We start from the raw sequence: 24651 nt of genomic DNA, 5'->3' as shown, positions 1-24651 counted from the left end.
TGAAAAATACCTGTGTTCAAATTCAACTGTATATAAAGATGTCTCAAAACTCCACATTAAAAAAAGGAAAAAAAGAAACACAAAACAAAAACCCGGTTAGAAAATGGTCAGAAGTCATGAACAGTGTATATAGATGCCTAATAAACAGATGAAAGAAAATATATTCAACATTGTTAGTTAAGGAAATGCAAACTAAAACTACAAGGAATTATCACCACCCATCTGTTGAAATGGCTTTAGCCATTTCATTTATTTTAATAAAATGCAATGACTATACTGAATGCTGGTGAGGATTCAGGGAGACTGGATCATTCCTGGTGGGAATGTAAAATTTTACAGTCTGTGAATGTAAAGTGTTTCACTCTGTGAAACAATGAGGTATTTGTAAAACTACCATACAACCCAACAGTCACACTCTGGGTATTTATCCCCCCAAATTAAAACTTTTTCTCCTCACACACAGAGACATCTGCATGAATTTTCGTAGCAGCTTTATTCATAACTAGTACCTTGAAGCAAGCCAGGTATGTTTCAATAGATGAATGGTTAAACAAATTGTGGTACACCCATACCATGGAATACTACTTAGCAATAAAAAGTAACAATATTGATCCACAAAACAACTTGGATTAATTTTCAGAGGATTATGCTGACAGGAAAAAGCCTGTCTCAAAAGAGGACATACATATGATTCAACTACTTTTATGTATTATTCTTGTAGTGACAAAATAAAGAAACAGAAAAATTAGTGGTAACCAGGGGTTAAGGATAGTGGTGGGAAGGCAGGAGGCAAGTGGATGTGATTATAAAAGGGAATCAGGAGAGCCGCCTGTGATGTCATTGTGTATCTTAACTGTATCAGTGCCAGTACCTTGGCTGGGATATTGTTCCATAGCTTTTCAAATGTTACCATTTGAGTAAACAGGTAAAGTCTACACAGGATCTGCCTGTATTATTTCATGTAACTGCATGGTAATCTACATTTATCTCAAAATCAGAAGTTTTAATTAAGATTTTTTAAAATCCTCTTTATATCAGAAACAAAGTGGCTTGAAGAAATCATATGAAAATGTTAATAGTCATTTAACTATTACCGCTCATGGGCATTTGAAAGTAAGCTTCATTTTCAAAAGCATATTGACATAGGTCATAACTTTTCAAATAGATTTTTTTAAGTTTAGATTTAGTCAAATCAGGATATCTGCTGCTCATGCAGTCTTAGAACATCAATGCCAATTAAAATCACTGTGACTCAGAGCTGATACTCAACTTTAGAGTTCAGAATTCCGCCCCCCCCCCCCCGCCCCAGTTTAGATTGAGCTATAGGGGCCGCACTCACGATAAACTCATATTAACAACAACAAAAAAAACTGATCTAATAATGTTAGATGGAGTATATGCCTTAAAAGTTAGTTGGAATCCTTGTGTTCAGTAAAGAAGTCACCTTTGTTTTGTTCCAAATAGTTTTTTAATTCAAATAAGTAATTTTAAGGATGTTTAAATGAGCATAGAGTTAACACTATAAACATTACATGGTCTTAGACAATATGTAATCTTGGTAAAGTAAATGTCTTATGGACCATTCCTGCCTGACTGGTGTTACTACCCCTGTAATAAGTGGAAAGCTTGGGTTTACCAACTAGTGTTTCTTTCTTCCCATTAGTGCTGGATTAGTACTGATGAATGCATTTTATTAAGCTTTGTAATAATGTTTGTTTTTTACTAAGCCCAATGCAGATCAATGTTTTTTTCTTGAGATTTTTCTCAGATTTCTTCAGTACATCCTGGTTTTGACAATTCAAACTTGTCACCTTGATTGTACTCCCTAACTCGTCATCAAAGAAGCATTTATAAACTATGTGTTAGTTACATTTATTTCTGCTATTAGCTAATGTTACTTGTATGTTGGTATTTATTTTTCTCTTTTTATCAATCTGGGCTCTCTCTCATTGTAGACAATTCTCTTACTAGAAAATTCATAGACTCAAGTGTTTGAAGTGACCTCAGTAACATAGTTTAATCTTTAATCTTTGCTTCAACATCCCTGATTCTGCTTGCCGTTAGATATCTTCAGTAGTGTGAAACCCATCTCATGAGGTAGCCCGTTCCATATTTGGACAGGTTTCCCCATTAGAAAATTCTTTGTTACATTAAGTTAAAAATCTATCAATTTGTAACCCATGGACACTCAGAAGACAGATCCAATCACTTTTCTACATAGTGTGCCTTTGAGTATTATAACCTGGAGCTCTTTCTATTTCCAGAGTGTGTATTTCCATTTTCTCCCCGATTATTTTTCCTATTGCATTACGTGGTTTTGAAGTCTTATTTATTAGCAAACATGAATTTGTCTATATCCCTCTTATATTTGGAATTCTGAATGTAATATAACGATGGGTTCTGACTATATCATATTATATTTTAGTCAGAAATTTCTTGGCCATTGTCCAGTATAGACATGCACTGTATCTTTGTTATTTTCTATTTATTTTATACCTCAAAAGTACAATTGTGTCAAAAGACTTCTAGCGTACTAAGGTTTGGTTCTATTCTGTCTTTTAGACTTGTAAATAATGTGTATATAAGGTAATGGGGAAAAAAATCACTCAGTGATATATTTTTTTCCTTTTTTTGTTTGTTTTACCTCATTTACTCTCCCTCGAGTGTATTGTGAAGATTACTATTTTTTTAAGCCTCAATATATGTCTAGTCAAAAATCTTACAATCTATCGTTTAAATTTAAATTGGATTCCGAAAGTCACTAGATTAAATCTCCTGCTATACTTAGTGAATGAAAATATATGTTAAAGGAGGGAAAGCAGACCATTTTTATGTTTCTAACAGGCTAAATTGGGTACTTGTCAGTGCTCACAATCCAGTTCTTCAGAAGTCTAAAACTGAATTTGAAAGCACCCTGGTCACCTCTGACCCACTGTGGAACACAGTGGTCACAATTGAAGAGGAAGGTGGTGCTTTTCTTTTCGAGAAGAGCCACCTGCAATCACAGGTGTTATCAACAAGCCTTGGAGCTTCAAAGAGCTATTGTATTTTCCTTCAGCCAGCCATTGTGATGACAGCGCTTCGGAGGTTACTGGGCCACTTTTAAACTTTTGTATCTTAAAAACCACAGTAGAAATATATAGGCCACCCCGATTAATCGAAATTATATTTTCTCTCTTGCTGTAATATGATCATAAACCTTCAAAGAGGCCTTTCTTTATGAAGTGTTTATGAGTTACGAGAAACAAGTGTAGGCCTTTTATCTGTAAATGTGACAAATATTCACAAAAATGCAATTGTCTTCAACTAGATATTCCCCTTTCGTCTTTAAGAGACACACTTTTCATAAAATCAACTATTGCCAAAGACTAACAAGTATCTGTGAAACTAAGGAGATGTGAAATTATTCTTTGATTAGCTTGCTCTATCAAAGGTCAAGGAATTGCATCCTTGAGTGGTGGTGGAGAGCTGCGGAAGGATCATGAACAGGCTTGCTCTTGCTGGCTTAGTACTGCTGTTGCTGTAGTGAAGAGAAGGCCATTTTGAACCAGTGGGTCAGACATATAACATGGGGTGTCATAATAGTTGGAAAAAACTCAGCAAATTATGATAAGAAGGATATATACTTCAGAGCAATACTCATTTTTGTGTATAGCCATTATTTTTCTGGACCTTTCTACTTGTTTATGTGTCTCTTTCATTCTCTGCGCACATTTACATCTATATTAAATTTTTATACCCTTTTTTCTCTTTTTTTCTTCATTTACTCCTCATGTAACTGGCTGTGAATGAATCTGAATCACATATTTATGTTAGTGACAAGTCAGAATGCCAAATATGAGCTATTTGTGGCTCTGTTGTGAGCAATTTACATATTTACAGTCTCCAACATCTGCTTTAAAATATTCTAATATTATAATTCTTTCCAAAGTCGGTTTGACCATTAGCAATCAACAATAGCGACAATGAAATACATTGTGATGGTAATTGATAAATTAAAACAAACCACCTGTGTGCAAGAGGGCTCTAGAAAAAGGCAAGTTAAGATGTCTAGGGAAGTGCCGCATTGCTGCAAACTCCATGAACTTCCTGTGATACATCCGAAATTTTATAAACTTCGCTAATATACCAATAATACGGATGATAACAAGAGAAAGCAAAAAACAAAAACAAAACAAAAGAGGACGGAACAAAAATTAGAAAATAATTTGGGAGGCAGGGAAACATATGGGCTATAATCATCCGTACATTTGCTGTGTCTGTGGATAAAATCTGACTTTAAAGTTTTTTTTGGCTTTGAGAGATGTTTTGGATGGGGGAAAGTCAGACAGATCTGTACCAGTGTCCCAATCCTTCACTTATCTGTTCAGGTGATTTTGGAAGAATCATGTAAAATCTCTTGTTTCAGTCTCTTCATCTGTAATTAGAGGGTGATAACCCTTAGTGTAAGTGTAAATAAAAAATTAAACATGACTATATGGATAAAGCATTTGACCCATTATCTATTCTCAGTAAAGGATAGTTTCCTGTTCTTTCTTTATCTCCTCAGAATGCAAACTGCCAGCAGCCAAAGGGGAGAGGGAATCATCCTCAGGAGTTAGCAGATACATCATGACTCTGACAGTTATCGCGTGTTGCTCATTGTTTGGGCGTCATTGAGTATTGTAGTTGGAACTGTTCACAATGACAGTTCTACATGCCAATGAAAAAGCAAATGTCTCAAACCTATTCAGTGGCCTTCAGTGCAGGTTGAAAAAGGTATTGAAAATGTAGTTTGGGAGGGATTTTATGAAAGGGAGAAGATGGTATAGCCCAAATAAGCAGCTTTTTCCTAAATGCCTGATTTAATCAAAGAGTAACATGTAGAATTTATATTTCTTAAATAAAAATCTCTCTCAAGAACAATTTTCAGCAGAAGCACAGTGGATTTAACTAGATAGTGTCTCTCCTTACTTTCCTTTCATACTGTGCAAACTTTTTTTTGTTTTGTTTTTGGGTTTGTTTTGTTTTGTTTGTTTTTAATGTGATATATCCCATAATCTTTGTATAATAGAGGAATAGACCATAGTGTTTAGGTTGCAGATTCCCTCTTACTGTAAAAAAATAGTTTGGCATGGGAGAGTTTACCACTGATCCAGAAAACCATTGGTGGTTGTATAAGTAGTGACCTGCTGATATTCAGCTGGTATCCCAATTAGTGATTTTCAGCAACAAAAACTGATTTTGGAAAAAGTAGTAGACTTAGTTCCAAGGGACTTGAGGGGCTAATATAAAACTAATCATAGATGAACATGACTATAACATTCCTTGCTTAAGACATAGTTTCTTTTTTTTTTTTTTTAACATCTTTATTGGAGTATAATTGCTTTACAATGGTATGTTAGTTTCAGCTTCACAACAAAATGAATCAGTTATATATATACATATGTTCCCATATCTCTTCCCGCTTGCGTCTCCCTCCCTCCCACCCTCCCTATCCCACCCCTCCAGGCGGTCCCAAAGCACCGAGCTGATCTCCCTGTGCTATGCGGCTGCTTCCCACTAGCTATCTACCTTACATTTGGTAGTGTATATATGTCCATGCCTCTTTATCGCTTTGTCACCGTTTACCCTTCCCCCTCCCCATAGCCTCAAGTCCATTCTCTAGTAAGTCTGTGTCTTTATTCCTGTTTCACCCCTAGGTTTTTCATGACATTTTTTTTTCTTAGATTCCATATATATGTGTTAGCATACGGTATTTGTCTCTCTCTTTCTGACTTACTTCACTCTGTATGACAGACTCTAGGTCTATCCACCTCATTACAAATAGCTCAATTTCGTCTCTTTTTATGGCTGAGTAATATTGGCCATCATCAAGAAATCTAGAAACAATAAATGCTGGAGAGGGTGTGGAGAAAAGGGAACCCTCTTACACTGTTGGTGGGAATGTAAATTGATACAGCCACTGTGGAGAACAGTATGGAGGTTCCTTAAAAAGCTACAAATAGAACTACCATATGACCCAGCAATCCCACTACTGGGCATATACCCTGAGAAAACCATAATTCAAAAAGAGTCATGTACCAAAATGTTCATTGCAGCTCTATTTACAGTAGCCCAGAGATGGAAACAACCTAAGTGTCCATCATCGGATGAATGGATAAAGAAGATGTGGCACATATATACAATGGAATATTACTCAGCCATAAAAAGACATAGTTTCTTATATATGATCCCTGGGTGTCCAGAGAAAGCCTCTCAGAGGTCATATTTGATTAAAATCTGCTTGACATCTGAGCTTGGGTTCAACTCGGGCAGAGAATTCCAGGCAGAGATGCGAAGCCCATATGGTTAAGATGAGCTTGATTGTGCTTGAGGAACAGAAAGAAGGCCACTGTAGCTGGCACTTAGTGGAAGGGAGGAAGTCACAGTATTAGACTTGTGCTTGATTGTATCAGACCTTGTAGCCAGGACTATAGAGTGGATTTTATCCCAGGTGAGATGGGACTTATTTAATAGGGCCAGGTCACTCTGACTGGGCAGGATTTTGACCTGAAAGTGGGTCATTAATCTCAACCTGACGGCACGCTGTACATTTGCAAAGTGCCTGGGCATTGATAACTATATATATAAAACTCTGGGCGGGTGACTTTGACAATTCATCCTATGTCTTTATATATGAAAAAGAATCCTGAAACCACGGAAATTTAAGATAATTTGGGGACCTTTTAAAAATGTTAATTTTGGGGCTTCCCTGGTGGCGCAGTGGTTGAGAATCTGCCTGTCAATGCAGGGGACACGGGTTCGAGCCCTGGTCTGGGAGGATCCCACATGCCGCGGAGCAACTAGACCCGTGAGCCACAACTACTGAGCCTGCGCGTCTGGAGCCTGTGCTCCGCAACAAGAGAGGCCGCGATAGTGAGAGGCCTACGCACTGCAATGAAGAGTGGCCCCCGCTTGCCACAACTAGAGAAAGCCCTCACACAGAAACAAAGACCCAACACAGCAAAAATAAATAAATTAATAAACTCCTACCCCCAACATCTTCTTTAAAAAAATAACCTCCCCCAAATAAATCTCTAGCCCCATGTGTTTAAAAAAAGAAAAAGTTAATTTTGTAAGCATAGGCTAAATTCTCCTCAAAATTTTCACCAGATATCTGATATTCTGAGGAGTCTAAGCTTTTATTCCCCAGGACCTGCATCCATCGCAGACGTGAAGTTTCTTCTAATCTATTGTTTTATCTTTTACAAATTTGTCAGTTTGCCTTTTACTTCAGAATATATTTGTGTTTATTTTACTACAGTTAGCTCTTTAAGTTGCTGTCAAGAAGCAGATGTGCATAGTAGCAAGCTACTTTGATTCTGCAGTTAGAAACCTGAGTTCAAATTCTGACTTCAGCACTGGCCAGCTGTGTGGCCCCATGAAAGTTACATATGGACACTGGTAAAATGTGAGGGGTTTTTTTTGTTTTTTTTTTTTTTTGTGGTACGCAAGCCTCTCACTGTTGTGGCCTCTCCCGTGTGGAGCACAGGCTCCGGACGTGCAGGCTCAGCAGCCATGGCTCACGGGCCCAGCCGCTCCGTGGCATGTGGGATCTTCCCGAACCGGGGCACGACCCGGTGTCCCTTGCATTGAAGGGCGGACTTTCAACCACTGCTCCACCAGAGAAGCCCAAAATGTGAGTTTTAATTGCAGGGGTTAGCAAACTATGGCCTGCGAGCCAAATCTGGCTGCCTATCTGTTTTTGTTAATAAAGTTTTATTGAACTACAGTCATGCTTACTCCTTTACATATTGTGATCTCTTAACAACCTACAACAGCAGAGCTGAATCATTGCAACATAGACTGTGCGTGGCCCACAGAGTGTAAAATGTTTATACTTGGCCCTTTACAAAAAAAGTTTGCCAATCCCTGTCGTAGTGCACACTTCTGAGGGTTATTGTGGGAATTCCATGGAATAATTCACACAAAGCTCTTTGTACAAAGTCCAGCATTTAATAAGCATTCAATATATATTTATAATTACTAGAATTTTTAGAAATTCATTTTGTTTACTTCACAGTAATCAGGTTAAATTGACTCTCATGAAGATGCACCACTGTTTATGTGTATTTCTGTATATCCTTGGAGATAAAATTGCCTAAGTTTGAGAAGTCTGTTTTTTGAGTAGTCATATTTTGGTGATGCTTGCCCATTTCTGCGTTAATAACAGTCCTGGTTATTGGAGGTTCTATTTTGCCCACTAATCTGTCCTTGATATGAATATTATAAATTATACATATGTAAAAGTTCTTGGCTATATTACAGCAATATGGGTAGATTGTTAAATTAATCATTGCAGAACCCTTTGAAAATCTAGGCAGCAATGTGCAAATGCAAAATTTATAACTGGAGCAAACAAAAAGAAGCTGATGATTCCTTAAGGATACTGATGTTTTTGTGGTTTCTTTCTTTTATTGTCGTCACCAGAGATTTATCTAACGTTTGGGGAAATTTTCAATATTTAATCATAAGCATTTTTATTCCAATGTAGGCTATACGTGGAGGCCAATCTGAATTTGTTCTAACTAGAGGCTGGATATATATATATATTTTTAATTGGGGTATATATTCAGATGAATGCCCATGTGTGTTAAAACTTAAACAAATTCATGCATTAATAAGGAAATATGATTACTGAAGAGTTTAATGATTTTACTTTTCATAGTGGTAAACATGTTGTAAAAGGCCCCTAAACAAAGATTGTAAACTGTGGGGAAAAAGGAAGAGGATAATCTTATTTGAGCATCCCAAGTAAATAATTTCTTATTTAGTTTTCTTCGTGAAAATATCTTCCTAAATGCCTACATCATACTAATTACATAGCCACTTTTGTAGGTATCTGAAGTACCTACAAAAGTATATTTAAGTTACATTTATGCCAGTGTAGTCAAGAGTTTTGTTCTTAATTTCCATTTCCTATTTCAATGACTCTGAAAACATAGTTTCCTAAGTAATGTATACTAGGTTTTTTTTTTTTTTTTTAACTACTTCAGAGTTAATGTTGGATTTTATTTGAGTTTCTTGGCTTTCTATGTACCTTATTAATTCAGTTCAGGTCAATTTGTTTAAAATTAATTTTACAAAGGTATAGGACATGATTCCTACCACATAGACATTTATTGTTGTGTTGGGAAGACTGGTTACATGAACCAGTTTATCTCCTATTTTCTTTTACACTAATTAAGGAATTGTCAGGAAGATTCTGCAAAGCTTATGCTGAGACTTGAGTAATAGGTAGAGTTTGGATAGGAGAGGAATGGGTAATAGTTCTTATATTTGTTTTTTTTTCGGGAGGGAGGCTGAATGGTTGTGTTTTTGAGTATGTGTGTTTATTTTCCCCTATCATCTAGAATTCTGTGATTGCCTAAAACACATTATTTGATGTAATAAACCTTTAGGTCTGGATTATGTTAGCATATAGTGGAGTGATTCAAATTATTTACTCTGTATCCTGAAGCTCAGAAAATTTTTGATCTTGAATTAATCTTTCACTTTAATAAAAGGTTTATTAAATCCTAAGTTAGAAGGAGAACAAATAATCTAATAACTTCTTGTCAAAGCTTATCACTCTGAGGTTCAGAGAGGTTATGTGCTTATACTGATTTTTACAACATCAGATGGAATAGTTTTCTTGACTCCTAACTCAGTGCTATTTGTGTGTGTGTGTGTTACAAATGCTTCCTTGATGTTCATTACGTGATGTCTGACAATTTTCTCGTAAATTTCATCAAACCAAGGCACTTGCTTTCTTTATTTTTTCAAAATTAGTAAATATATTTATTTATTTAATGATTTCAAGCAACAGCTAGTTTTTTGATGGGCTTTCACTTTTGCCTTATCAATGACAATTTAAAAGGAAGAGAGGCTGACAAGAGAGAAAAGGAAGAGAGAAAAAGAGGTTAGAAAAGAAAAAGGAAAAGAAAGAGAAGAGATCATATGGAGAGCTAGTTTAGGAATTAAGGAGCCACAGAGAGCAAGGGAAAAAAGGAATGGCTTCTTAAAACTGATAGAAAGAGCAAAGTCTCAGCTGAAGGGGGCAATAGTTTGGACAGGATTCAAGAAAAGCGTGAGCCTTAATTGGGAAAGAGACTATAGCATGAAGTGGGAATTTTCCAGAGATGTATCTTGCTAGAAAGAAAATTATCCCAAAGGTATTCTCCTTAAAGAGAAAAATTCTGGCTAATTACTGTGCCTGAGTTCGGGCTGCGGCCACTTCTCCACTCCCACCCCACTGCCGCCCTCAGAGGTGCTGAATCTGCAGGTCTGTGGCTAGCGGTGGGCACAGGTCTCTGTTCTGCAGGATGGGGTTTATTAAAGTTATCAAGAATAAGGCCTACTTCAAGAGATACCAAGTGGAATTTGGAAGAAGACGAGAGGTTAAAGCTGATGACTGTGCTCAGAAATGCATGGTAATCCAGGGTAAAAATAAGTACAAGAAACCCAAATATAGGATGATAGTTCGTATAACCGAGAGCGATATCATTTGTCAGATTGCTTATTCCATATAGAAGGAGATATGATAGTTTGTGCAGCTTATGTTCATGAACTCTCATGGATACATTGCAGAAAGCACTGATGGTCAACCTGGTGCCTTCACCTGCTGTTTGGATGCAGGGCTTGCCAGAACTACTACTTGAAAGAAAGGTTTGGGGGCCCTGAAGGGAGCTGTGAATGGAGGCTTCTCTGTCCCTCACAGTACCAAAAGACTCTGGTTATGATTCAGAAAGCAAGGAATCCATTGCAGAAGTACACTGGAAGCACATCATGGGTCAGAACATTGCAGATTGTCTGTGTTACCTGACTGAAGAAGGTGAAGATGCTTCCAGGAAATAATTCTCTCAATACATAAAGAACAATGTGACTCTAGACACGATGGAGGAGATTATAAGAAAGCTCATGCTGCTGTAGGAGAGAATCCAGTCTATGAGAAGAAGCCCAAGAAAGAAGGTTAAAAGAAGAAGTAGAACCATCTCAGAATGTCAAATGCCCAAAAGAAAGATGGAGTAGCTCAGAAGAAGGCAAGCTTCCTCAGAGCTCAGGAGTGAGCCGCTGGGAGCTGATAAACCAAACCACAATTTTCTATGAAGGTTTTTCAGATAAAGACAATAATAAACTTATTGACCAAGCTAAATAAATAAACAAACAAATAAATAAAATAGAAAAATTCTGGAGAAATGCAATTCAAACATTTCAGAAGTGAATAGCTGAGTATTATATGAGAGGTTCAACCACACAAAATTATCACATAAAAAATGTTCATCTCTTATTTTTTCATGCTCTCACCTGTTTATTTGATGGCTAATTTAATAAATAGCTTTCCACAAAATCTGATTGTGTTGACTGTATTAGAATTGATTTTTAAAGGAGGTCACATGTTAAAGATTACATTATAGAACTGATAGTATGTAATACAAAGGTATTCTTGCTATGCCTGTCAGAAATGGATTGACAGCTTTCCTGAATTAAATTTATGGTGATTTCCAGTAAGTTTGAATGATATATTGTCCAATTTATCCTGTAGACCTCCACCTTTAATATCACTTTTTTGAGTAGCCTAGCTTCATATTTTCCACACTAGATTAACAGATCCTTTCTCATTATAGTGTCATACTACCATACTTTTCTTTGTGTTATTAATCACTATTGTAATTAAATGCATTTGTGTTATTATTTGTAAAATGTCTCTCTCTCCCGTTAGTCTCTAAGCTCCATGAAAATGGGTGTTGTATGTTTTCTATTCATGACTATAACCCCAGCACCTAGCATTGAGCCTGGCACAAAGCAGGTACTCAAGAAATATTTGTTGAATGCACCAATAAGTAAACACCACACTACTCCAGAAAAAATAAATGCAGAATTAAAAAATAAGGCTCAAGATGGTGGCCATGGAAGTCGGAATCCTCTAAGGAATGTGTAACAACTCAACTGCTGAATCAACTAGAAAAAAAAACAGGCTCATTTTGTTTTGATATTAGCCAAAACGTGCTTATCTTTAAGAATATTTATTTTCAATATAAAAGAATTATGAGTATTATAACACATTGGTCTATTCCAATTTAATTTACATGTAAACAAATACATTTAAAATCTGTTTATTATCCAATAGATGCCCCCCTTAATCAATCCTTACTATATATCAAACACTGCTAACCACATCATACACATTATCCTATTTAATCCTCTTTCAGGAGTGGGCTGAAATTATCTTCCATTTTACAGTTGAGAAAACTGAGGCTTAGAGAAGTTAAGTACCTTGCCCAAGTTCATACAACTGACATGACCACATGTTGGAGCTATGAGTATGTGGTTTTAAAAAATTATTGTACCAAGGAAATTGCCAAAAACAAAAATTAACTTATACATGGTCATGCTGAATGTAGCACTATCCAGTTATACTTAAGGGTTGAGGTTTTGGACTCAAAAGGTTGAGTTCCACCTGTACTTATTAGCTGGGTGACCCTGAACTTTTTAAACTCTCAGATTCTCCAACCATGAAACACACTTGACATTACAGCCTTGTTAAGCAAGACTATGTAATGTGTGAATTCTAGAAGCCAGTAGACATTCAATGAATTTGAATTTCTTTTTCTTTTCTATATAACAACTATATTCTCCATTCTGTTCTATTCTAGCCAGCCTGCTAAATGCTAATTCCCTTTGTTTGTAGGAATGTGTACAAATAGACATTAAAGAACTATATCTTATTTAACAAGGTTAGTGCAAATTTGAAAACTGCTGAAGGAGTGATAGTTGAAATTTAAATATGATTAATAGCAGCTTCCCATACAGTTTTCCTCAATTTCCCACCCCCAGAACACACACACACACATACACACACACACACACACACACACAAAGCACACACAGGCATGCACATAACATTTTCTGAAGAACTAGGTGCTGCTTTTTTCCCTTGCCTTATCTCTATCCCTATACAACTGGTATTCCCCAACTCATCTCCTCCCCAGAGTGCTTATCCATTTCTGGTCTCAGAGTACATTGTTGCATTGCAACTTCCTTAGTATTCTAAATATCTGTAACTTTATATAAACTATAATAGTATTTTTCTTGAATGTTGTCTTAAAATATTAATTATTTAGGATTGGTAGTCAAGGAAAATCCTCTTGTAGTCAATATAGTCTATAAAATCATAATTATTTTGGACTAGAAAAGAAAATTAATTCCCAGATGCTTTATACTTGTTTATCTACAGATCTTTGTTCTCCTTCACTTGTATTTTTCTCATTTATTTTTGATGCTGCCTAGATGTATTTATCTTTAAGTTAACCTCAAGTCAGTCTTTTGAAATGAAGCTGGTTAAATATAAGTAAATAAACATTATATATCTAGTTACAAATTTTAATACAGTGATGGAAAATTATCAAGTTTATGAGTTATTTTTCTACAATAGAAATATTATAATAGTTCACTTAAATATCAAGTTAATCTATTAGAAATAAATCAATCAGAAGAGAAAAATTGAAAAATGAGAAATATGTAAATAGTTAATGTTTCCAAACTTTTACCATTAAAATAAGCTTTTAAAATCTGATTACCAATTATAGTTTAATATTTGCCAATAATGTATATCTCTATATGTTTAAGTCACTGTCAGTTTTGATCTGGAGCAATAATTATTTTCATTCTATAGGTAAGGTTGAATTTTTAACCTTGTTTGGAAAAGATGATGTGTATCTGTGTACCTGTATGTATGTATATGTAATTAGCTAACCTATAGTGATTTGTTCTGTAGAAGAGCAACACCTTGTTCAGATGAGATATGTAATAATTTCATACAATACCTCCCCTATGTTTCATTATAGAGGATGATTTAGCTTGGCTTTCTGCTTTCTGGACCTTGAGATGCTCAGCTTTTTTGCACCCTCTACTTTGAAAAAGATCTAAGTTTTGTCCAAATTTTAATAGTATATTTGATAAGCTCTAATGCTTTGAAAAATCACCTTTGGTAACAATCTTTATGAGAAAGCAAAGAAATATAAACTGATTTAAAAATAAATAGTATGGGGCTTCCCTGGTGGCGCAGTGGTTGAGAGTCCGCCTACCGATGCAGGGGACACAGGTTCGTGCCCCGGTCCGTGAAGATCCCACATGCCGTGGAGCGGCTGGGCCTGTGAGCCGTGGCCGCTGAGCCTGCGCATCCGGAGCCTGTGCTCCGCAACGGGAGAGGCCACAACAGTGAGAGGCCCGCGTACCGCAAAATAAATAAATAAATAAAAATAAATAGTATGAAAACTTATTAATTTCTTAATCATTCAGAGTAATTAATCATTATCAGAGTGGGTTATTAGTTATTTTAGATTTATCTCTTTTTTTGTATCAGACTGAAAATCTTTCACTTTTGCTTTCACTGCTGGTCCCTTACCACTCTGCTCCCCACCCCTATGCACACACATACACAGGGACAAACACACTCCCCTCGAAGTTTGCATTTTTCTCATCTTACTTGAGAAGGTAACCAAGCTTGTTAAGAATATAAATTTAGAGAAAAGAGAGACTTGAACATTTCTCGAGTATTTTTTTTTTTTAGGAAAAGTATAATTGGAAACATTTAGCATATGAAAGTGTAATATGCCATCCTTTCCTACTTATTTCCTGGAGAATACCTGATTAAACTTACAGATAATATAAATGGATGTAATTTTAATTCAATATTTAATAAGCTAAGTACAATTTAGGCCTTAAGGGGAAGAAAATGTTTTATTGTAATAATGAATGTAGATAACCAGGGCTCAGTGGATATAATATGATTAAACAGTATATTAATTTAAATAAAATAAAGTTGTACAGGTTGAAATAAAAAAAACAACGTGATATTGAAAAGAAAACTTCAAAATCATATTTTATAATAAAAACCCATTTCTGAAATTTATATTATTACAGATTTTTAGTAGTTGAATTAATACTTTGTCTCATTAAGTTGTGTGCTTATTGCTATCTAATTTTGTTTGAAATTAATATATACAGTCGCCTCAATATACTGTCTAAAGACCTAGATACATTTTGTTATAGATGACACTATTATGTTGTACGAGATATGAGTAAGCACTTTTTGCACTTTTTGATGTTTAAAATTTTTCTCAATCAATTCCAATTGACTGACAGTATAATTTCTGTTGACAAAGTAAAAAGCAAAACTATAGCATTTTCCCTTTATTGACTAGTTATAGTAAAAATATACTGATAGATGAGGTTTTTTTATTTTTAAAAATAGAGTACATAGTAAGACGTTACCTGCTTTTTAGTATCTTCCTTTAAAAAAATGTTAGTTTCCTTTAAAAAGAGTATCTTCCTTTAAAAAAAAATGTTATTGTGATTCAAGACTCTATCCTTCTATTTGACATGCCATATTTTTCTATAAAAGAAAAAGTCTCAAAGTACTTTCTTTGTTTAAGGTTAATCTGCTGCCTCAGTTGAAATACCCAGATCAAAACATGTAACTTTTGCTTTATGGTTTTATGATGTATGTTTTAATAGCCATTCAGCTTCAAAGACTTTGTAATAGCTAAGAGGAATATATAATTTTTCTTCATATTTTGATATTTGACCACTGCTTAAAAATGTCTCCTATTTATTTGTATGCAATATTAGTGGGGTTAGTAACATCCAGTGGTCTAAGTGGCTGATTTTGAAAATTCTAGAAGTTATTCAGGGCCACAAATAAATACATTAGGCAAATAGTTTTGAATTACAAAATGTAACTTCATCTAATAAGTATGGTTACATCTGATTATACTTGCTTGCCAAGAAAATTTGACTATGTTTTATTTCATTATAAAGTTCATTGGCAGAATGTGAGACAAATCAACAGTTTTTGATTTTAGGGATATTTCCTAAAAACCTTAATATTAGAATTATGTGTGTGACAAAATTATCTTAATAAATCATCATTCCTTGATTACAGGTTGAATATTTCAGACATCCAAACCAATTAGACTGATTACTTTGATTGCCAGAAATCCTTAAATTTATATATTTTTCATTGACATATTCAGTTTCTATATCAGACACCTGTGATTTCAACATTTTTAGTGGTTTATGATTCACAGGAAAGTCAGTGCATTTCATTATCTTTTTCTGGATTTTAGGGATTTTGTTTTTGCTTCATAAAATATATGAGTAAGCTAATCAATCGATCTTAGGCAGTATATATGACATAGTATTTGTTTCTAATTTATGTGTTAATTGGTTTAAGATAGAAAGCTAATAACTAAAAAAGGTTACTTCTCAAATACATTCAAGCTGGTCCCTAAGTATATATTTGTTAGCATCAAATTCTTCCAGTTGTTTGGAAACTAGGCTACTTTGTGGTTTTTAAGGACAGACTTTAAAAGCCTTGTGTCAGTGGAATAATCTTAAAATCAAAGCCCCACCTTGTCTGCTGTAGCAAACCAAAGTAAAACTGTACTCTTAAATTCTGCTTTATATTTTTATGGGACTCTAATCAACTGGATATATTAACTGTGTCATGGGCTGTCTGATGACATTTTGAAGTAGAAAAAGTAAATTGCCTTTTCTATCGTACCCTTTGCCAGACGTTTTCCTACTTTGACTCAAGGCAAACCATTCAATTGAGATGATTCAGTTCATTTATTACTACAGAGCACATTGAGTAATATTTGTAATTCAGTCATAATTTGGAATATATCCTAACTCTTCTTCTCAGCCCCTCAAAGAAGAAAAAATGCAATTTATGGGTGCTGAATTTGAAATTTATGATAGTAGGATTAGTAATAGACGTCTTCCAGAAATCTATATTTTCACTGGTGTATATTCCTTAAGTTTGTTCTGGTGTTCTATTTATAAGGCAAAGCTTAGATTCAGTGAACGATTTCATTCATGTATAAGCTTAATAATTGCATCGTACATGTGACTGCTGAAAAGTAGGGTGCAAAACAGAGTACCTCAACTGGAGGTCCTTTAGATTTAGATTTTTAACATATATTTAAGATTTCACCAGCCCCCAGTAAAACTCCTGAGAACTGAGTCTCTCACGAGCTTCCCTGGTAGATGACATTTCACAAGTGTTGTGAGTTTGTTGTCAGAGGAATTAAGTGTGACTCTATCAGGAGAGGGCGACTCTTGGAAGTTTACACCTAGACTCCTTTGAACTTTGCCCCATGCACCTTTTTCTTTACCGATTTTGCTTTCTATCCTTTTACTGTATGTAATAAATCATAGCCATGAGCATGACTATATGCTTACTCCTGTAGGTCCCCTAATGAATCACTAAATCTGGATGTTGTCTGGAGGGCTCCCGGCACAGCTTTCCTCTTGTAATTTAACTTCAGTGACCTGGGATAAATATATTTATATAATAATTAAATACATTGTTAACATTAAGTTAGATGTTTACGTAGTGTAAGAAAAAAAAAAGAAAGCTACATCTTTATTCCAGTGATACTGTAAACCCTCTAAAACCTACTGTTTTTCAACTTTGAGTTCTGGATTGTGTCCATGCAATTACTCACGTGTACGGTCTGGTTATTTAGGGACTCAGACCTCAGTCTTCCTGGTTCTCTGTCTTGTTAGGTCTTGAAAGCCCCAATTTTTGTGATCTGAGTGCAAGCAACCTGTGTTTTAAATTAGTTTTATTAGGACACTGAGTTTATAGAGTGAATTTATCTGTCTGGATTTATCATGCTAAAATGATAAGAGAAAATTTGGACTACAGAAATATTGGGAACATAATTATGAGTCTGTCTTTCCCCCTATTTCCTGCACTGGTAGTTTATTTTTTCTTGAACAACAAAGGCTATTTATTTATAAAGTGTTACCTTTATAAGATCGATTTTTTTACTAACTTTTTAAAACAATCTAGTTTTAAAAAATATGTATAACCAGATAATTAATACTTTTAACTTTTGCTTTCTATTTACTGCTACTAACTTGAAAATTTTAGATGTGATTTTTTTCCTGAATGTATTTCCCAAAATTTTGTTAAAAAACAAAATGTTCTAGAGTTTGTTTCTTTACTATTTTCATTCTAGATAGTTTACTCCCCTGTAAAATTTTGTGTCCAGTTGACCGTTGAACAACTTGGGGTTTAGATACACCTACCCCTGCTCAGTTGAAATACACATCTGCTATCTCTGCCTCAAAAACAAAGTAATTGATAAATGACTCACTCAAGCTGAAACAGTTTGCATTAGAATCAGGACTCAAACTATAGTTCTTTTGATTCCACATATTGTGATCTCTAATTGAACACAAACTTTTCCCCACAGTTCGCTAATTTAAAGACCTGAAAAATGAAAATACAGATACTGTATTTATCGAAAACTATCCACATATTAGTGGACCCACACCCATATTGTTCAAGGGTCAATTGAATCTCTTTTCTATCTCCACAGACTACACATCTATTTTTTGTTTTATTAATGATTTACATATTCATAAAATATAATAAAATGGATTATTTTGAAAGCACTACAAATTTGATTTGTTCCTATCTGTTTAATCTTGTGGTGATTTTTTTAAAGAATTTTTATGTTGTTTAGACTTTGTTTCAGGTTAAGAGAATTTTAGAGGTCCATAGGATAGAATTTAGTATTTTTTTAACCCATTTGAACTTTTTAATTATATGCTCCATTTTCATTATTGTTTCTTTTCTGATTATCACAGGAAATTCTTTTTCTATTTACTCATACCAAGAATCTGTCTACTCACATAGTTACAGCCAAGTATGTTAAATATAGTTTTATAACTCCTTTTGGTCAAGAAGAAGATAGTTTAAATATTGTAATAACAGGAATCAGTAGGACATTTAGTAACTCCACCCTTAATCAAGTATGTGATATTGCACAGTATTTTCTTTTTAATAATTAGACTCACATCACCTTCTTTTCTGCTTTTTATTGAATTGCAATATCATTGGCTTTTTTTCTTCTTTTCTCTTACTTTATCTCTGTAGATATTAGGATGCAGTTTTCACATTTGAATGTGTTTACCTGCCTAACATAAATGTCTAATATTTATGTTAGAAATTGACAGTAAATGTCCACCAGCCCAAGATGGTGATGTAAATGAGTCAATAGGGTTGGTATGAAAATGTGGCGTTGCAGGTACTGGGAGGAACCAGAAAGTACATGTTCCATCTTCAGAAATTCAAACTGAAAATTGAAAGTACAGTTGTCCCTCAACATCTCCAGAAGATTGGTTCCAGGAGCCCCACCATATACCAAAATCCACAGATGCTCAAGTCCCTTATATAAAGTGGCATAGTATAATGAATACTGTGGTCGCTTTGTATCCAAGGATGCTAATCCAAGAATATGGAGGGATGACTGTATATTTATTGAAAAAAAATATAAGTGGACCTGTGTAGTTCGAACCTGTGTTGTTCAAGGGTCTACTGCCTTCTGCAAGGTAAACAAAACAGTAATACATGTCAGATCAGGCCCAGGGACAGTCTGTGAACTCTGGTTTACATATTCATATCTTCATACATCTACCCAAGATATTTAGTTTTTAAACAGGTTTTGGTCCTACTCTGAGGTATTTTGGGCTAAAAATAACTTTGTTTGCCTTTCAGAAGTAAAATATACATTACCAATCAAATGAGAAAAGTATGACCTTTTCAAAATATTGTTTAGAAAGGATTATTGATATGCAAATTTATTCTTTCTGAAATATTCATATAGCAACCTTGTTAAAAAAAAAGTATAGGCATGCTTCCTTTAAATTTTTCAGTGAACCCAAAACTGCTCTAAAAAATAAAGTTTATTAATTTTAAAGAAACTTCAAAAAAATAGAGCAATTTTGATCTATTCATTTCTTTTTGTTAAACAGAATTTTTTCTCTTTAAACCCTAAATGAATATGCATTAATAGAAACATTGGTATATTCTGCCTTCATCATGGCTTGGACCTAACAATCTAGAACCTCCGGGCTCCCTTTCATATCAACTGGATTGCTTGGATTTCTGTTTTTTTTTTTTTCATTTCTTAACTTTGAGTAAGTTTTCAAAACTCAAAGTAACTTATTTAAAGCAGTTAATTACCAACGATACTCATCTTGCCCCAAAGTTTTGATTTACAATTCTGGAGTTGATTGTGATGACTTAATCTCCACTTATGTCAGATGGCTCTTTAATATATTGAAGGTTAAAAAAAGTACATAAATTTCAAATGGGTTAAGGAATTATGTACACTATTACTGCTTTGTCATTAAACTAAATGAGGTATTAGAGTCTTAAGACCGTAGTTATAATGAGATAGAGAACTCAACCATAACTGTATGACTAAAAAAAAAATACTAATTGATGATGCCTTCTTTTCAATTGTCCAAAATAGCCTTGTTTCATGTGGTGTTTTTAATTGAGTTATAACAGTTCTTTGTTTTCTTTCTGTTTTTATGGATATAAGACTCTTTAACTTGTAGAACTTTTTACTTTATTAAACATGTATATTCTAGTAATTAGGTCTCCTTCTTTTACCCTCACAAAACAAGTCCAGTAAGTATAATACTGCTTATCATATGGTTGATTTTAAAACTCTCTTTTTTATTTTACTTTTTATTCTGAACTATATCTGTTTTAAACTGTAGAATAAGGAAATATTTTAAGCAAACACTGAAGGCTGAAAGCAGTTTTCTATTGATAATGAAATTATATTTTCTGAAAGGAGAAACTATGTAACTGTGGTTATATTACATGAAAAATCGTGATGAAAATTCAGAGATAAGTGACAGACTTTGTGTTTTTGTTTTTTTTTTCTTTTTTTTTCCTTTTTTTAGTAACTAATACTGTGTAGTAATCACTGTATGTTTTCATTGAACAAGACAGAGTCCCTGCACTTTGGACCAGACTGACACATTTTTTCCTTAGGTTTTTCTCAGATATTGAGTGATTTTGCAGCTAAAGAAATTTAGCACATTTTCCTATTAGAATGAATTTCATCAAACAAATGAGGTAAATCTTAGTAGTTTTCTGTTGTTTATGTGATATATTTCTTTGAACATCATGATTCCTAAGAGAGAGATTTTGATTTTAATTATTACTCTTAGCAAAGGATGTATAAGAATTAAGGAAAATACTATATACATTATGCTTAAATATATATTTATCTAATATTTTAGCTGGGAAGTTTTAAGATTTCTTCTGTCAAACATAAGATGGTGGTTGGAAGAATATGGATTTGATGGATTTCGTTTTGATGGTGTTACATCCATGCTGTATCATCACCATGGAATAGGTAGGTAACCTGATACATTACAGATGTAACTAACGATTTTATTTTATTTTTTACTGGAAGATTACAGCCAGGCTTGGGGTTCAGTTATGTCGCTGCAGTAGCCATTATTGTTGGATTGATTTTTTATTAGTTCCATTGTGTATGTCTTTTCTCTGATCCCTTTTTGGCAAGAGATTGGGTCAAATACATTTTATAAGTAAATAAAATATAATGATTTTCTTTGAAATATATCTATTTAATAATATGCTCTCTTTAATATGTAGCATTCTTTTAAAAATGCTTTTTAAGGATACCATTTATTACAGCACCCTCAGGCTGTGAACATGACAGCATTTGTAATGAAAAATAAATAACAAAAATAATAAATGAGAACATTTGTTAATGTATGGGTTCCTTTGCATATTAAAAATTGAAGAAAATATGTATATTTTAAATATAGATGTGCTCAGTTAAAATTAAATAGTAAATTAATCTGTAATTAAAAATATGGATCAAAGATCTTCAGTTAAAAAGTTGTACAGAGAAGTGGGATCACAGAATCCTAATCCTTCAATTGATAACATGGAGAATAATTATTATTTTTTTAATGACCAAATATTTACTGGCAACAACCAATCCAAAAAATTGACTTTAGAGTATAAATCAAAAAGTGGGTGCCAAGAAAAGATGCTATATTCAAAGTGTGCTGTTAACTGCTCTCAGTCAAGATGCTGGCCACATGAAACATTCCTAGGGAAGAAGTTGAATCTATAAGACATGACAGATTTCATTGATATCTTCCACTTTGGAGAGAAGCTGACTTAGGGGATGAAAAAGGCAAGCAATACAAAATTCAAAAATATCCTCTCCTAGATTAAAACACCTACATGCCCCAGCAGAACCTCGCTGTGCTGAGGGCTAGGTATTATCCAAGGAATTGTGGAATTGGTGAAATGAACTGAAATCCATGGATATGGGATATGCTTTTTATGGGTACAGGGCCCAAGAAATGGTAAAGAAAAACATTCTGAGTTACTTAGCATGCTTTCCCACTTTGAGATGAGGATAATAACAAATACTGAGACAGTAGACATTCTTCAAGATGGCGGAGTAGAAGGATGTGCTCTCACTCCGTCTTGCTAGAACACTGGAATCACAACTAACTGCTGAACAATCATCGACAGGAAAACACTGGAACTCATGAAAAAAGATACCCCACATCCAAAGACAAAGGAGAAGCCACAATGAGATGATAGGAGGGGTGCAATCACAATAAAATCAAATCCCATAACTGCTGGGTGGGTGAATCACAAACTGGAGAACACTTATACCACAGAAGTCTACCAACTGGAGTGAAGGTTTTGAGCCCCACGTCAGGCTTTCCAACCTGGGGGTCTGGGAACGGGAGGAGGAATTTGTAGAGAATCAGACTTTGAAGGATAGCAAGATTTGACTAGAGAACTTCGACAGGACTGGGGAAAACAGAGACTCCACTCTTGGAGGGCACACACAAAGTAGTGTGCGCATCGGAACCCAAGGGAAGGAGCAGTGACTCCATAGGAGACTGAACCAGACCTACCTGCTAGCCTTGGAGGGACTCCTGCAGAGGCGGGGTGTGGCTGTGGCTCACCACAAGGATAAGGACACTGGTAACAGAAGTTCTGGGAAGTACTCCTTGGTGTGAGCCCTCCCAGAGTCCACCATTAGTACCAACAAAAAGCCCGGGAAGGCCTCAGAGTTGGGTCGCCTGAGGCCAAACAAACAACAGGGAAGGAACCCAGCCCCACCCATTAGCAGACAAGGGGATTCAAGTTTTATTGAATTCTGCCCACCAGAACAACAGCCATCTCTACCCACCGCCAGTCCCTCCCATCAGGAAACATGCACAAGCCTCTTAGATAGCCTAATCCAACAGAGGGCAGAGAGCAGAAGCAAGAAAAACTACAATCCTGCAGCCTGTGGAACAAAAACCACATTCACAGAAAGATAGACAGGATGAAAAGGCAGAGGGCTATGTACCAGTTGAAGGAACAAGATAAAACCCCAGAAACCAACTAAATGAAGAGGAGATAGGCAACCTTCCAGAAAAAGAATTCAGAATAGTGATAGTGAAGATAATCCAGGAACTAGGAAAAATAATGGAGGCAGAGATTGAGAAGCAAGAAATGTTTAACAAAAACCTAGAAGAGGGGTCTTCCTGGTGGCACAGTGGTTGACGCAGGAGACGCCCGTTCATGCCCCGGTGCGGGAAGATCCCACGTGCTGCGGAGCGGCTAGGCCCATGAGCCATGGCCACTGAGCCTGTGCGTCCGGAGCCTGTGCTCCACAACGGGAGAGGCCACAACAGTGAGAGGCCCGCGTACCGCAAAAAAAAAAAAAAAAAGACCTAGAAGAATTAAAGAACAAACAAACAGAAATGAACAATGTAATAACTGAAATGAAAAATACACTAGAAGGAGTCAATAGCAGAATCACTGAGGCAGAAGATCGGATAAGTGACCTGGAAGACAGAATACTGGTATTCACTGCTGCAAAAGAGAATAAAGAGAAAACAATGAAAAGACATGATGACAGTCTAAGAGACCTCTGGGACAACATTAAACGCAGCAACATTGGCATTATAGGGGTCCCAGAAGGAGAAGACAGAGAGAATGGACCCAACAAAATATTTGAAGTGATTATAGTCGAAAACATAGCTAACATGGGAAAGGAAATAGCCACCCAAGTCCAGGAGGCGCAGAGAATCCCATACAGGATAAACCCAAGGAGAAACACACTGAGACACATAGTAATCAAATTGACAAAAATTAAAGACAAAGAAAAATTATTGAAAGCAGCAAGGGAAAAACGACAAATAACATACAAGGGAACTCCTATAAGGTGAACAGCTGATTTCTCAGCAGAAACTCTACAAGTCAGAAGGGAGTGCCATGACATATTTAAAGTGATGAAAGGGAAGAACCTACAACCAAGATTATTCTACCCGACAAGGATCTCATTCAGATTCGATGGAGAAATCAAAAGCTTTACAGACAAGCAAAAGCTAAGAGTATTCAGCACCACCAAACCAGCTCTAGAACAAATGGTATAAAACTTCTGTAAGTAGGAAGAGCAAGAAAAGAAAAGGATCTACAAAAAACAAACCCAAAACCATTAAGTAAATGGTAATAGGAACATACATATCAATAATTACCTTAAATGTGAATGGATTAAAAGCTCCAACCGAAAGACACAGGATTGCTGAATGGATACAAAAACAAGACCCATATAAGCTGTCTACAAGAGACCCACTTCAGACCTAGGGACACATACAGACCGAAAGTGAGGGGATGGAAAAAGATATTCCATGCAAATGGAAATCAGAAGAAACCTGGAGTAGCAATACTCATATCAGATAAAATAGACTTTAAAATAAAGAATGTTACAAGAGACAAGG

The 24651-nt window shown here is 35.2% G+C and overlaps 1 protein-coding gene and 1 pseudogene across 1 annotated transcript in view; both read left to right on the top strand.

Moving 5' to 3' along the window:
• Positions 1–24651, top strand: part of GBE1 (1,4-alpha-glucan branching enzyme 1) — a 292212-nt gene that overhangs the window by 174711 nt on the left and 92850 nt on the right. The window contains exon 8 of the mRNA XM_060010479.1: positions 21121–21236. Within this exon, the coding sequence (XP_059866462.1) occupies positions 21121–21236 (116 nt within the window). The remainder of the gene's footprint in view (positions 1–21120; positions 21237–24651) is intronic.
• LOC132424624 (large ribosomal subunit protein uL18 pseudogene) lies at positions 7484–11756 on the top strand (annotated as a pseudogene).

The sequence above is a fragment of the Delphinus delphis genome, chromosome 4, assembly GCF_949987515.2.
Source record: "Delphinus delphis chromosome 4, mDelDel1.2, whole genome shotgun sequence".
NCBI lineage: Eukaryota > Metazoa > Chordata > Mammalia > Artiodactyla > Delphinidae > Delphinus > Delphinus delphis.
The sequence above is the reverse complement of the archived record's forward strand: the minus strand, read 5'-3'. Positions and strand labels throughout refer to the sequence as shown.